The sequence below is a fragment of the Gasterosteus aculeatus genome, chromosome 21 (genome assembly GCF_964276395.1).
Source record: "Gasterosteus aculeatus chromosome 21, fGasAcu3.hap1.1, whole genome shotgun sequence".
NCBI lineage: Eukaryota > Metazoa > Chordata > Actinopteri > Perciformes > Gasterosteidae > Gasterosteus > Gasterosteus aculeatus.
Window position 1 is genome coordinate 20,901,843 of NC_135708.1, and position 16,490 is coordinate 20,918,332.

At 47.2% G+C, this 16,490-nt stretch overlaps 1 protein-coding gene across 5 annotated transcripts in view; it reads right to left on the minus strand.

Moving 5' to 3' along the window:
- Nucleotides 1–799: 799 nt before the first annotated feature.
- fars2 (phenylalanyl-tRNA synthetase 2, mitochondrial) overlaps nt 800–16,490 on the minus strand; it is a 26,260-nt gene continuing 10,569 nt past the window's right edge. For all 5 annotated transcript variants that reach the window (XM_078096410.1, XM_078096409.1, XM_078096413.1 and 2 more), the window contains 3 exons: nt 8,953–9,113; nt 8,591–8,748; nt 800–1,153 (listed from right to left, as the gene is read on the minus strand). In XM_078096410.1, coding sequence (XP_077952536.1) covers nt 1,015–1,153; nt 8,591–8,748; nt 8,953–9,113 — 458 coding nt within the window. In that variant the 3' untranslated portion in view covers nt 800–1,014. The remainder of the gene's footprint in view (nt 1,154–8,590; nt 8,749–8,952; nt 9,114–16,490) is intronic.

The window sequence follows — 16,490 nt, forward strand, 5'->3', positions numbered from 1 at the left end:
TATACAGTATATGTGTGTGTATCAATACATATTTATTGCTGAAAGCTTTACAATCTTAAATACAAATATAACAAGAAATCCTGATTCATTGAAAAATACTTCTGCACATATTTCATATATAAACATATATATTTATTATTTTCCCTCTGGAAGCCAGTCGTAGCGTTTTGCTTGAAAACGTTCTTCACGTAATGAGCAGTTGATTATCTGGCAGGTCAGAAGGTCATCGGATCCAAAGGCCTCTTTGTGTCATTGGTGATTTCCCTTAACATCTAAAAACAGCCCATTGATTAAATATTAACGTGTGTGTCTGTACTTGAAGTCTGGCCTCAAACTGTCGCCGCTCAGTTTTAACTCGACCGGAGTGACGAGCGGCGCCATGTGATTGACAGGGTGGCATTTGGCTGTGTGTGTCTGTGTGTGTCTGTGTGCGTCTGTTCGTAGCGGCCTAAGCCAGCGTGTCGTCTCTGCAGTGACATTGTGCTCCAATGTGAGTCTGTAATGAGCTGCATTTGCATTGTTGTGTGTCAGTTTGTGTGTTTGTGTGCGTAAAAACTCACCCTCTCTTCCCAGAGTTCATTGCATGGCTGACTGGATTGACAGGCCAAAGAGGGAGAACCACTGACAGGTTTCCTGTAAATGAACCCTTAGCATTAGCATTAGCGCAGCGCTGGCCGTCCTCTGCGGCTGGAGGGTCGTTTGATCAGGTTTTCATCCTCAATAGTCGTTTATTCTCGTGTCCGTCTGATTCACTTCCTCTGATCGCTTCAACTCAAACAATAAAAACAGAAGAAGAACGTGACAAAAAAAGAGTTTTAATGTTCAAAAGGGAAAGACACAAAACATACAGTTAAAGACACATTTTCATTTCTCAGCATGAAGCTCTTTTGAAAGTCTCTCCTCATGTGCGTGTGTGTGTGTGTGCGTGTGTGTGTGTGTGTGTGTGTGTGTGTGTGTGTGTGTGTGTGTGTGTGTGTGTGTGTGTGTGTGTGTGTGTGCGTGTGTGTGTCTGTGTCAGTATCTGCCCTGGACCCCCAGCTCGGTCTCAGCGGTGCGTTCGATTTGCTCGTGGAGGAGTCTGACTTCCTGTTGGGTCAAAGTTCGCTCCATGTGACGGTAGATGATGCTGTAACACTGGCTCCTCCTACCGGTCCTGGAGAGGGGGGGGGGGGGGGGGGGGAGTCTCAGTCAGTCAGGCGTTCTCCTCAACGGATCATGTGACTTTAATTCGACATCCACACAAATGCGTTTGTGTTATTTAGCTTCATTGAAGACGCTTGAAGTAATAAGTTTGTCTTTCAGCACCACGCGAGTCAAACGCTCCATTGAGATCTATTGTGCCGTCTTATTAATATTATATTTGAAGGTGGAAGGAAGCAGCAGCTTTTAACGTTGCTCAACAACAAGCTCTTTTGTTTAATGATCTCGTGTGACGAGACGCCGGAGACAAAGACATTCTTTGTTTGTCCAACCAGAGAACTTCAGGATATTTAAAGGAACGCTCCGTATCAGGTAGAGACTTCCTACATTTCCCAGAATGCATTTGTGTAGTGAACTACATCAACCATCAGTATATTTGTTGTCACTTTACACTAAATAACTACGCCTGTAATAATTCTTTATTGTCCAACAGGAAGTTGTCATCACCAGTTCCCGCCACAAACAGCCAATCAGATTCTTCTCTTATTTTACATCAAAGAAAACAAACATCTGTTTTGTTATTCTTCGGGTTGGGAGTGGATGTTGTTACCGTGACAACGAGGCAGAACAAGGAAACCAAACAAACCGCATTGACAGGTTTATTTATTGGTAAACTTCTATCGGGACAAACAACATATTTGGTTGTTTGATTTGGCGACTGGTGTCTCAGAACAGCCCACGGCGAGGAACGGAACACATGAGCTGCTGTTTGTGCTGAGACCTCTCAGGGGGGTCCGACGGCGCTCTGGAGGTCGGGTTCGGGTCTGAGATTCAGCGTTCAACAAGTCCTGCAGAGTCCTGCAGAGTCCATCCGGTTGGACGTTCAGGATGGACGTCATGACTGTTGATGTGAGGAAGTCCTTCACACGCAGAGAGGAAGCACTTCCTGTTTAACGCAATGTTTCCTGTGACTTCCTTTATAAAAAGACACGTGAATTCAAAATAACAAACATAATCAGGGCGGATATGAAAGTGAGTCCAGCGGTCCTCTGCTGAGAGACGTGATCCATTAATACATCTGCATGAATTAGTCAGAGCCGCTCAGAGGGGGGGCTGCTCCTCTGCTAAAGACCCGTGGTCGCTCACTGGAAACATGGCCGACAAGTCGAGAAAAAGTGACCTCTGACCTCCTCTGACTCCTTTCCTCCTTCTGTCCCTCCTCTCATCTTTCCTCCACACTTTCTGGATGCCTCCTTCACTTCACTTCCTTCCTCCATCCCTTTATTTTTCCTTTGTTCCTTCTTTGTCTTTGCTTCCATTTCTTCACCTTTGACCTCTTCCCCACTCTTCTCCTTATTCTCTCCTTCTTACACGTCTTATTTTTAGTCTGTTTTCTGCCTTTTATTATCTAGAATTATTATTTATAGTTTCTATTCCTTCTGCTTTGTACCTTATTCCTGTAAACTCGTCTCCTTACTCTCACCTCCTTGTTCTTCTTCTGTCCAACCTCCTCTTTTGCTTATTATTTTACATCTTGTCACCCATTCCCTTTCCTTCCTTCCTTCTCCTTGCTTCCTTTGTCCCTTCCTTGCTTGCTTCCCTCTGTGACAGCCAGATAAACCCGAGAGTCGTCTTCACACTGATCAAACAGTCTTTTTACCGGCCATCAATAAGCAGTGTGCATACGGAGTGTGTGTGTGTGTGTGTGTGTGTGTGTGTGTGTGTGTGTGTGTGTGTGTGTGTGTGTGTGCGTGTGTGTGCGTCCATCTGCTGCAGCACCGGCTGACGTGACGAGTGTTTGTCGTGACTCACGCGTTCTCTCCTCCTCGTGTCTGTTAGCAGGTTTTTTGTTGCTCCATCAATCAATTTATCATTTAATTTAAATCACAAGCTAAACGAGGGCCGACCTGCTGACCCTCCTACTTACCAGTAGTTGTGGTAGTACTAGTAGTTTCAGCAGTACTACTAGCAGTAGTTCTGGTACTAGTAGCAGATATTGTAATATTAGCTACATTAGTAACAGTTGTTGTAGTATTAGTAAGAGCATTACCCATGATGCTTTGCCCGCACTAATGCATGTACACCTGAACTCTAAATGAAACAAATAACTATATATAAATATACATATATATATATATATGAAAAGATGCCGTACAAAAGAAATGCTATGAATGAATGAAGTAAATTCACGGCTTTCGTTTCCTTATATCAAGTTGTTTTCACGTTGCCACGGCAACAACGAGGCGACTGGAGCAGGAAACAGACGAAGTGGCTTCCTGATATTTCCGGTGCCGATGTGACGGTGTCTGGATGTCGCAGGTGTGCAGACTGTAAAGCTTTCTAAGGCAAATCAGTCATTTGCGATTTTGGGCGATACAAAATAAAATCAATTGAAATTATTAAACACACACAAACAAGCTCGCACACACACACACACACAACTCTGAACAATGTGCAGGAGCATTTAAATGAAATCCTCCTGCTAACAATGCAGCAGGGCTAACAATGCAGCAGGGCTAACAGAGCAACACGAAGGCTAACAGAGCAACACGAATGCTAACAGAGCAGCACGAATGCTAACAGAGCAGCACGAAAGCTAAAAGAGCAGCACGAAGGCTAAAGAGCAACACAAAGGCTAACAGAGCAACACGAAGGCTAACAGAGCAGCACGAATGCTAACAGAGCAGCACGAAAGCTAAAAGAGCAGCACGAAGGCTAAAGAGCAACACAAAGGCTAACAGAGCAACACGAAGGCTAACAGAGCAACACGAATGCTAACAGAGCAGCACGAAAGCTAACAGAGCAGCACGAAGGCTAACAGAGCAACACGAAGGCTAACAGAGCAGCACGAAGGCTAACAGAGCAGCACGAAAGCTAAAGAGCAACACGAAGGCTAACAGAGCAGCACGAAGGCTAAAGAGCAACACAAAGGCTAACAGAGCAGCACGAAGGCTAAAGAGCAACACGAAGGCTAACAGAGCAGCACGAAGGCTAACAGAGCAGCACGAAGGCTAACAGAGCAGCACGAAAGCTAACAGAGCAGCACGAAGGCTAACAGAGCAACACGAAGGCTAACAGGGCAGCACGAAGGCCAACAGAGCAGCACGAAGGCTAACAGAGCAACACGAAAGCTAACAGAGCAGCACGAAGGCTAACAGAACAGCACGAAGGCTAACAGAGCAGCACGAAGGCTAACAGGGCTAACAGGGCAGCACAAAGGCTAACCCAGTTACGTTAGCACTAAAGCTAACCCGGTAGCATTAGCACTATATAGCGCGATACGTTAAACCAGAGCGCAGCCTGATGAGTGAACTAAGGGACTAAAACCATGAAAGCAAATGACGATAATGTTCCTATAAAGTGTCCGTGGTTCTCGTGGTGAGTTCATGGTCACCTCACTACGCTCCATTGTATTTACACAACATGTGGAATAAAACAACCATTTCTTTCATTTTTTGAATCTGTGGAATCTGTTTCGGAGGCAAAGAAACGACTTCCTGTCTCATCACTAAGTGGAAAAACCGCCACGCTGCGTTTGTGAGTGTTAATTGTGTTGAGATGAGAGGAAAGCAGGAAGAGAGCATCGTTATCAGGAAGATGGAGGCAGCAGGAGTGATTTTCCACTAAAGAGTGTGTGTGTCTGCGTGTGTGTGTGTGTGTGTGTGTGTGTGTGTGTGTCTGCGTGTGTGTGTGTGTGTGTGTGTGTGTGTGTGTGTGTGTCTGCGTGTGTGTGTGTGTGTGTGTGTCTGCGTGTGTGTGTGTGTGTGTGTGTGTGTGTGTGTGTGTGTCTGCGTGTGTGTGTGTGTGTGTGTGCCTGCAATCCAATCTGATTCATTCACATTACATTTGATCTTTCGGGTAACTTGAGCCTGCTGCTGTGTTTCAGACGTGTGTGTGTGTGTGTGTGTGTGTGCGCGTGTGTGTGTGCGTGTGGATCGATGCGCTTTAGTTTAGAATCTTAAACATTAGGACACCGTGTACAGCGTGAGGTACAACATCTGTTAAGCTCTCACATTGAAACGAACATCTGGTCGAACTACAAATATAAAAAACTAATTGATTAAAGGAGCGGCTCCTCGACCAATCAGATGTCTGTCAGCGTCCAATGAGCAGCTACCGTGTGCGTGTGCGCGTGTGTGTGTGTGTGCGTGTGTGCGCTCTATGGACCATGTTGTGTTCTGCAGGTCATCAGGTGTTTCAGGTTAAAGCGTGAGCGTGTTAACTGGTGACCGCAGAGACTTAAACATATTAAAGAGAACTTTTAATTGACATGATTTAATGATATGATCATGTTTAGTGCTTCTTACAGCACATCTCAACAAACGCCTGCTGTCACACAACAAAACCAAATAGTAGAGCTATAAATACCTCCCTCCTCCCCCCTCCCCCCCCCTCCTCCTCCTCCCCCCTCCTCCCCCCTCCTCCCCCTCCTCCTCCTCTCCCTCCTCCCTGGACACGTGAACTCTGACAGGCATGATGGCTCTACATGGTGGACATGGTCTCCTCTCTGCTGAGCGAACACAAACCAGCCAGTGGAGACGGAGAGTCGGGTGAGACAGATTGGACACGTCGACCTGGTGGACGACGGCTGTCTGTCTGCGCGTGAGACGGATACACGACGGCTCCCGAGCAAAGTGCCATTAAAGTTCGTCACATCTAAATAGTATTTTGAGTTTATTTTGCTTCCACCTCCGGGAGCCACAGAGTGCTGCTGTTTGTCAAAACTCAAATATAAGGTGGAGAACCTCAAAGTATTCAAGTTCTCTCAGAAGACCCTGACAGCGCTGCAGAAACAACAGTGTGACGATGGAGAAACTGCATATTTACATTTAGAAAAGATCATTTCGACTTCAAAAGGCAACATCTGCTGCACCAATATGCAGATTTAGAGGTATTTTGAGCAGCAGCTGATAAAAATCATCGTGATAAAAATCATCGTGATAAAAATCATTGTGATAAAAATCATTGTGATAAAAATCATCGTGATAAAAATCATCGTGATAAAAATCATTGTGATAAAAATCATTGTGATAAAAATCATCGTGATAAAAATCATTGTGATGAAAATCATTGTGATAATAATCAGAGGATTTGTTTCCAGTCCTTAAATCTATTTATTAGTGTAGATGAAGCTTTGCTGCAGATCGTCTTCCTCCTTCTCATCTCCAGACAACAAGAAGTCAATGTACCTGATCGACCACTAACACACACACACGCACACGCGCACACACACACACACACACACACACACACACACACACACACGCGCTCTGAGACAACGGGAAGACCTTCAGGAAACAGATGTTTGAATTAATGCAACAGCTGGGTCAGAAAAATGATGGAGACCTCAGCCGGTCGGCCTTCCTGGAAGGAGCCCGGAGACGCTGAAGGATGAGGCACATACGGAAAATGCAGAAAGGAAAACATCTGTTTCTCGGCCTGCACATCTGGCCTGAATCCGATCCGTGACTTTTGTATTTCTGGACATCAGCTGACCAGCTCGTCCAAAAAAGGTCGGAGGCTTCTGTGAAAGGTCACAGGACTAAAAAGAGAGCGGGTTTGAAGCGCCCGATGTCCCCGTCCAGCCGCCTGCAGCTCGACGGGGACACATTGAGGCGGAGACGCGTCATCTGGGAGAGGAAGACGTTGTGAGAGCTCAACGGGGACGACGAGGCCAGAAGAAGGTTGGAAGGAACGGCTCCACATCCCTTCATCATTGTTCAAGGCTACAGCTCAGTTTGGTCCCGGCGCGTCCCCCAGATGTGCAGCCAGCTGCAGACAGCGGAGCATCGGGGCCCCCGGAGGACTCTCAGGGCTGTGAGAACTAATTCCAAAGGTCAAAGGTCCTGGACCAAAAGATGGACACCAGGAAGACGACGAAACGAGCAGCAGAAAACTGCAGCGACGGGGAGTCACCCCCGACCCCCCGGAGCCTGAACGCAGCATGAGGTATTACCCAGAATGCTTCAGGGCCTCATTCGACGGACGGAGAGATATTCATATACATGTAAATTGAGGTTAAACTTTTTGTAAATGTTGATGCTTGTTGTCATTCAGTTGTTGATTTTATGTTAAACGTGTGTATGTGTCTCTGTGTGTAGTGTGTTTATTACACACACACACACACTGTAGAGCTTTTGTGTGTCTGTGTGAATCTGTTTAGCTCCCTGACGTGTTTATAACCCCAGCGAGCGTAAAAGCATGTGTGTGTGTGTGTGTGTGTGTGTGTGTGTGTGTGTGTGTGTGTCTGCCACCGTAACCTCGATGCTCAATTACACCCAGATTACCCAGAGGCCCTTGGGGCCGTGGCAGCCGGTGAGCCCGCTGATACAAATCTGGTCTGTTGTTGATACACCGGCTCTCTAATGCACATAAAATATTACTGCCACACACACACACACACACACACACACACAATACGTGTATAAACACACACTCAGATGAATACCAACACACACACACACACACACAATTAGGACGGTCCAGGGAACCGCAGTAAGCTAATATTCTCTGCAGGGTTACCGAGGAAGAGGAGGAGGAGGAGGAGGAGGAGGAGGAGACGACATTTTGAAGAGGAGAATGTTGACATTAAGGTTTAGAGAAGACGACAAAATATGCAGTGTGTGTTTGCTTAGATTCATTACCGGTGTTGACGGGAGAAAATCTAAAAAGTTGCGGCTTCTTTTAATTTCTTTAATTTCTTCTTTTAAAGCGTCAATAATAATAATAATAATCCATCGCTCAGTGAAGTGTCATATCTTCAAGATATTAAATATTTATTTAATATTTAATATCCTGAATATATATATATTTTAATAATATTACTTTCCTAGCATAGCATTATTCTTTTGATAAAATAAAAAATACTTGTCTCTTGAACCGAAAGCATCGTATCTACTCTGCGTGTTAAAGGTACTTCTACTAATATCATTGATAGTCGCTTTGTACTAATTACAACAAACTAACCCCTAAAATGGCCATTTAAAAACACACTAAGAAGCTGAGATGAATTGTGTTTTTTACGCACTGCAGTGCCCTCCACACACACACGCACACGCACACACACACACACACACACGCACACGCACACACACGCTCACTTTCCCGACCTTGCATTATTTTGTGTCAGAAAATTGTGAAAAATGACTTCTCACCCACTTCCCACAACTGGCTTCCACACACACACACACACACACACACACACACACACACACACACATTCAAACATGAGATGTCATCACTGAGCTCAAAGGTGTTCATCAAGGACAGCTGTGTTTCTGACCGTACAAAGTGTGTCCGTGTGTGTGTGTGTGTCCGTGTGTGTGACACATTCATCCTCCACCAGTGACCTTTGCCCCTCGCTTCAATCTCCTTTGTTGGTGTGATTTCTCGGTTATTAAAGCTTTTTTCTGTTGTTTCTTAGTTGTTTAAAGTGTGCGTGTTTTCCTACTTTGGGTGTGTGAACTGGTCCACCAGCGAGACCTTCTCCACCAGGTCGCCCCCGATGGAGCGGACCAGCTCGTAGAAGTCGTTCTCCGCGAAGTCGCCTCCGTCCTCCGGCAGCCAGAAGGAGATGTCGTTAAGGAGGGGGGGGTACTTACTGAGCGGCTGGGGGGCACAAAGGACCAACAGTCAACACCTGGAGACTATCGACTAGACCTGATAGAAGACAACGTCAATTGTAAATTGTTCTTGCATCACACATCGTGCCCCCCCCCCCCCCTTCCAGCCATGGTTTCACTTTGTGCGTCTTCAACCAATCGTAGACCAGCTGTGGAGATCCAGGTGTGGCTCCTCCCACTGGCTCTGTACCTGGAAGCAGACGGGCTGATGGACCTCCTCCACCCTGAACTGTCGCAGGAAGCGCTCGTCGCGGCTCCAGAAGAGCCGGATGTCGGGGATGCCGTAGAGGACCATGGCCAGCCGCTCCAGGCCCAGGCCGAAGGCCCAGCCCGCCTTGCCCCCCGCCCCGGCTGCAGAAACAGAACCAGAACACCTCCTCATCATCTGCTGGGCTCAGTGTGGGAAAGCAGAGAACATGGATCTTTTTAGCTACGCTTTTGGTCTGCACCACCTCCTCCCTTTGCCTGGAGGTGGAGACCAAAAACAGAAAGAAAAGACAGAGTTGGAGTATGAATCATCAGGAGAACAAACACCCCTGGAGAATCATCACCTTCTTGGATGTCTCATGATTAGATGAGACATTAATATTAATAATATATTAAATAATGCCATTGAGAGGTTTGAGGGCGGTTTAGATTAGATGTATTCCTGTGTTCTATGTGTTTTCATGTTGTTTTAAAAGGCCACAGACGCACATTTTATTGATATTATAAGTAAAGTGGAAAAGGGAAACCTTCTCAAGCAAACAGAACAGACAGAAACACAACTGACCCCAGGTCAGTGTCTGCAGGCCAAAGAGGTGAATACTGAACTCCTCCAGAATAAAAGTTTCACTCCTCTTCACTTCCGTCAATTGTTTTCAAAGAAGAAGACTTCTCATCACAGAGCAAAACTCTTCCACTGCTTCGAGGAAGCAGGCAAAGGGCGAGCGCCAGGGGGAATAAAGGATTATGGGTAATTCTGAGGATCTCACACATGTCTGAGGGCGATGAGAATGAAGCGGTTTGAAGACTAATTGAGACCAACCGGTTTCGCTGGACGAGTCCGTGACCTCAGGTGAAGAGACGCAGCGAGGAAATCATTCAGCGCGAGTGGGGGCGGGATTTAATCCTGGACTTAATTCAGGCCAATCAGGAAGTGGATTTTCATTTAGAGGTAAAACGTCGTCATCAAAAGAGAAGATGAGAATAACATTCAATCAGCACTAATCATTCAGCCAAAGATTTGATGAAGATCCAAACCGCAGCGGTCCAGACATCCAGGTGATCACCAGGGTTGGTTCATCCTCTGGGGAACACGAAAGTATCATTACAACGTCCCCCAGTCATTGTTGAGATGATTTATGATGGGCCACAGAGATGCACCTGCAGAAAAAACTACAAAACCACCAAGAGGAGAAACCTTATCGACCTCGAGACCCTCCATAATTATTATACTCCATGTCTCACGTGAGAAGGCGTCAAATGCCTCTGAGCTGCAGGTGAGATCCACGCAGGAAGAACAGTTCAGGAAACGTACAAATATCTTATTATGAACTTTGAATCGCGCCCCCTCGTCTTTATTCCTCTTCACTCATTTCCTGCGTCCTTCCTCCTCGTGCTCTCGGATGTCTCTTTGCATCACTTTCTCTGTTTTCCACAGATTCTATCACAGCAGAAACAAAGCAACAGACGCCATCAGCGCGTTGATGTTTTGGGGCCAAGTGCTGAGAGAGCCGCGTTAATCTGCAGGTTAAACTGCTGATTGTTGCACTGCGGCGTTGGCAGAGACGTTGGAGAGCAGATTTAGGACTGAATTCATCAATAATCCCACTGAAGATTAACGAGATTAACGTGTGTGTGTGAGGAGCTCCAGGAAGGAGAAGAAGTCGTCTTTCTTCTCTCAGATTGGTCCACTGGACAGAACATCTAAGCACACGGTCTCATCCCAGAATGCATCTGACCAGGGTCATAATGTCACTGCTTCAGACCACATCCCGCCTGCTTCCACTGGCTCATGGTGTCACGTGTTCCCTTTCCTCGCTGCTGTGGAAGCTTCCTTCCTCGTCTGCTCTCGCCTCCCTCACCCGTCTCCGTCCCTCCTAATCGTATTTGCCATGAATATATTAACGAGTGCATTATGGGAGGCTGTGGCGGCGGGTGAAGGCTGCAGGCTTGTGATTGGGTGAAATGATGACGCCTTAGAGCCAGTTCACCCCAATAAGGACAGCGGCAACGCAAACAGCGACCACACAAAGCTCTGAAGAAAGTACCTGGAGACTTTATTCATCTCAAGCCCCACCGACAGGAACATTGACATCTTACTGGGACTGAGGAGCTCAGATAAAGTCTCTAAACATCTTCTTTAGTGGCTGCGAGTTCGCAGCTGTCGCTTCTGCTCTCCGGGTACTTTCAAATACTAACATACTTAAATACTGCACATTAAGAGAAACCTATTGAGATCAACGTATCTAGTGGAGGACAAAGCTCTGGTCCATGTAATACAAGCGGTGCTGAATCTAACTCATAGACTGGAAGGTCTGGACACCAGAAGTCCGGTTTACGGGGTTCAGGGCTGTAGGAAAGATGTCAGGTGGTGACCTGGGTTCTGGGGTCTGCAGATGGCTGATAACCTTCGTGTGGAAGCTTGACCTAACTGAAGGTCTGGGAGAGAAGACGATAAACGTGAGGTTTTCGGATCGGTCTATAAACTGAAGATATGTGCTGCACAGACCTCTAAATAGAGGCTTTGCTTGTAGAATTCAGACTTTCTGGCCTGCGGGGCTTTTGAGGCTTCTGCGAGCGGGTCCCACCGCAGGATTGGGTTCTTCTATCGGATCCAAGCGGCACCGACTCAACCAGCAGAACCAGAGAGAGACGACGAACGACAGCGACGCTAACCGAGAGAAAGATCACACCTGACGCACGAGACACTGACGCACAGACGACCACGAAGGAGGCTGGGAAACGCCTGACTGATGCCCGAGTGTGTGTGTGTGTGTGTGCGTGTGTGTGTGTGTGTGTGTGGGCCGGTATCATTGAGCTGAGCTGCAGTGTGGTTCAGACGTCAGCCAAAACAGATTGCACGACACCAAACGGGGAAAGATGGCGGAGAGCATCATCGCTGTGTGAGTGTGTGTGTCAGTGTGTGTGTGTGTGTGTGTGTGTGTGTGTGTGTGTGTGTGTGTGTGTGTGTGTGTGTGTGTGTGTGTGTGTGCCGGTATCATTGAGCTGAGCTGCAGTGTGGTTCAGACGTCAGCCAAAACAGATTGCACGACACCAAACGGGGAAAGATGGCGGAGAGCATCATCGCTGTGTGAGTGTGTGTGTCAGTGTGTGTGTGTGTGTGTGTGTGTGTGTGTGTGATTGAGATAACTCGCTGCCCTCCCCTTTTCTAACTCAGCTCCGCAATGCCAGGCCCCCTCCCTCAGCCAATCAGGAAGCTCCGTGGTTTGCAGAGTGTGTGTGTGTGTGTGTGTGTGTGTGTGTGTCTGTCGATGACGTCATCGTGTAACGTTTAAAGGAGGTTAAAACAGCAGAGGATGTCGGTTCAAATGAGGCTAAACTGCAGAATGTATTTGAAGTTTAGACCCAAACGCCACAGGATGCATTTGAATGCATTCAGATAACAAAGTACAAAAGATTATTGGAATGAAACAGTTAAAATGAGTGGAATCAGATCCCAGAGGGATACAAGTCACTCCAGTGGGATTCCAGCGTTCTACGTTCCTGTTGAATCCACAAAAGAACACCAGAGAACATTGGTAGCTCTCATATGACAATAAATGTTTAAATGATTGGTTTCCACGCACTGTGTCTCTGGTATCAGCCTACATTTCAAAATAAAAGACAAGTTCCCGACTCCAGACAGCCGGTTAGAGGAACAAGTTATCACAAAGCCCTGGGAGGCTCCTCTCGTCACCTCGCTACACCTCATCCGTCACCCTCTGCGGCCCTAAGTGCACCATTGGCAGCCTCCCCGCCCTGAGTAATAGAGGGAACAGTCGGGGAGGGAAACTCCACGCGGTGCATCGTGGTCAGAAAGTTCTGAAGCTGGAGAGATTTCATCTCGGTCTCGCTCACCGTTGCTCCGACGCTAAGTGTAAAATCTACACCACGAGTCGACTCTTTTTCATGTCAGGACCATGAAGAAACCAATGACCCCAACGAGAGGAAGATTTCTGCTACATTATACACACGGAGGACGTCTGCGTTCTCCAACATTCAAGATTTTCAACCTCAAATCGAAAAAGACAAATCACATAATTGTTAACTTGTTCATTATTCCTGTTAACATGCAGGTGTTCTTATTAAGATTAAACCTCTCTAACATATGGAGGCCATAGCTGATGGAGACCTGTCAATCAGAGTGTAGCCCCGCCCCAAAGCCTCCCCTACTCTATGGTCTGTTTGACTCTAAATCTACTAAATGAACATCACGCTGTACTGAAGAAGACTTGAAACTAGAGACTGAGACATAAACTCACGTTTACAACGTTTACTGAGGGAATAAATCAACAGAGAAGTAGAGTCATTTCCTCATAGACGTCTATGGGAGCAGAGGAGTCGCCCCCTGCTGGTCACTACAGAGAAGTAGAGTCATTTCCTCATAGACGTCTATGGGAGCAGAGGAGTCGCCCCCTGCTGGTCACTACAGAGAAGTAGAGTCATTTCCTCATAGACGTCTATGGGAGCAGAGGAGTCGCCCCCTGCTGGTCACTACAGAGAAGTAGAGTCATTTCCTCATAGACGTCTATGGGAGCAGAGGAGTCGCCCCCTGCTGGTCACTACAGAGAAGTAGAGTCATTTCCTCATAGACGTCTATGGGAGCAGAGGAGTCGCCCCCTGCTGGTCACTACAGAGAAGTAGAGTCATTTCCTCATAGACGTCTATGGCAGCAGAGGAGTCGCCCCCTGCTGGTCACTACAGAGAAGTAGAGTCATTTCCTCATAGACGTCTATGGGAGCAGAGGAGTCGCCCCCTGCTGGTCACTACAGAGAAGTAGAGTCATTTCCTCATAGACGTCTATGGGAGCAGAGGAGTCGCCCCCTGCTGGTCACTACAGAGAAGTAGAGTCATTTCCTCATAGACGTCTATGGGAGCAGAGGAGTCGCCCCCTGCTGGTCGCTGCAGAGAAGTAGAGTCATTTCCTCATAGACGTCTATGGGAGCAGAGGAGTCGCCCCCTGCTGGTCACTACAGAGAAGTAGAGTCATTTCCTCATAGACGTCTATGGGAGCAGAGGAGTCGCCCCCTGCTGGTCACTACAGAGAAGTAGAGTCATTTCCTCATAGACGTCTATGGGAGCAGAGGAGTCGCCCCCTGCTGGTCACTACAGAGAAGTAGAGTCATTTCCTCATAGACGTCTATGGGAGCAGAGGAGTCGCCCCCTGCTGGTCACTACAGAGAAGTAGAGTCATTTCCTCATAGACGTCTATGGGAGCAGAGGAGTCGCCCCCTGCTGGTCACTACAGAGAAGTAGAGTCATTTCCTCATAGACGTCTATGGGAGCAGAGGAGTCGCCCCCTGCTGGTCACTACAGAGAAGTAGAGTCATTTCCTCATAGACGTCTATGGGAGCAGAGGAGTCGCCCCCTGCTGGTCACTACACAGAATGCAGCTTTGACTTGACTTTAATGAACCAGAGGTTGCCGTCTGCTGGACCTGCTGGATCTTTCTCTCACGTACTACGTATTCAGGCAGTGTGGGTATTCTTTATGTAATGCTCCCGACTAGTAGACGCAGTTTGAAACTCGAGTCGTGTGCAACACGTTAGGAGAGTTTAGCTGTGAGCCGAGTGCACACGGCAGCGAGACGTCACAGCACACGGAACACCAGCGTCATAAATCATCCAGCATGTCCAAATATTGACAGAGCCATGAGACTGTGTTTAGTCAGCAGCTCCTGGGTTTCGACCACATCATCCATTTCTCACAAAGAGCTGGAAAAGCAGAAAATTGTTTTTTTTTATCCTGAATTATATTTGTTTCCTTTCATTCTAAAACAGTTTTTACTGGAACAAAGTCCTGAATGAGCCCAGAAAAACACAATCATGAGTCATAGTGCATAGAATGTACTTAACGTCCCTGAAGAGGAGATGAAGAGGTTTTTATTGTCATTGAGTGAGCGTCCGCAGGCCAATCTGTCCGTGGGGCTTCACACAGCTTAGCTGCCTGATCCCGTTCAGTGGAGGTTAAGACCCTTTATGTCCGGGACCGTCCAGAATATAGAGAGACTAATGAGTGGAGCCCGGGGTTAGTGTGAGAGTATCTAACTGATCCTCTATGAACCGGTCTCATGTAGTCCTGATCCTCTATGAACCGGTCTCATGTAGTCCTGATCCTCTATGAACCGGTCTCATGTAGTCCTGATCCTCTATGAACCGGTCTCATGTAGTCCTGATCCTCTATGAACCGGTCTCATGTAGTCCTGATCCTCTATGAACCGGTCTCATGTAGTCCTGATCCTCTATGAACCGGTCTCATGTAGTCCTGATCCTCTATGAACCGGTCTCATGTAGTCCTGATCCTCTATGAACCGGTCTCATGTAGTCCTGATCCTCTATGAACCGGTCTCATGTAGTCCTGATCCTCCCACAGAACGAGAGACCAGAGGATTTGACGGAGTCGTGATTAAAAGAAGAAGACGTGATTCAAGCCTCCGTAATGAGAAAAGAGCCTTTTACCTTAATAAAGACGTCTACGTGTTAATTAGACCGACACGCCTGAGTGCAGGGTGTGTGTGTGTGTGTGTGTGTGTGTGTGTGTGTGTGTGTGTGTGTGTGTGTGTGTGTGTGTGTGTGTGTGTGTTAGTGGTCGATCAGGTACATTGACTTCTTGTTGTCTGGGGATGAGAAGGAGGAAGACGATGTGCAGCAAAGCTTCATCTACACTAATAAATAGATTTAAGGACTGGAAACAAATCCTCTGATTTTTATGAAAACCTTCATTAAAACACAAATGAAATATTCCATGATGATCCATCGCACAGGCTGCTCTCAGATCAGCCACTTTCATTGGCTGAGAGATGGTTCTGGATCGCCGAGCTGAAAGCCAGCCGGCTTCCTTCAGGATGCTAAGATCGTCACACCTGTAGCTAGGACGAGGTCAAAGGTCACCTCCGTGACTTAATGTCCCAGCTCGTTAACACGGGTTCCAGGGCCCGACACAGGCTAAAGGCTGGAGTGCCTTGCTCAGAGGCCAGGATTCTCCTCCACATTCAATCTGCTGATTTGAAAAGTGCAGGAAGGTCTGGACCTTCAGAGCCAGAATGAGACTCAGCATCTCAGCCGGAGGTCACAGAGCACAGCCTTCTACTCAGGAACATCAGCACGTCTCTCTCCACCCGCCCACCTCGCCCCGGGGACGACATCAAGCGCTGCTCAGGTCTAAACGGAGACACGCTCGCCTCGAATGCACAACCACGACGCGCTGCTCGTTAGACACGCCCACTGTGTCCATGTGTGTGTGTCTGTGTGTATATATGTGTGTGTGTGTGTGTCCGTGTGTGTGTATGTCCGTCCATATATGTGTGTATATATGTGTGTGTCTGTGTGTATGTCCGTCCATATATGTGTGTATATATGTGTGTGTCTGTGTGTGTGTCCGTCCATATATGTGTGTATATATGTGTGTGTCTGTGTGTGTGTCCGTCCATATATGTGTGTATATATGTGTGTGTCTGTGTGTATGTCCGTCCATATATGTGTGTATATATGTGTGTGTCTGTGTGTGTGTCCGTCCATATATGTG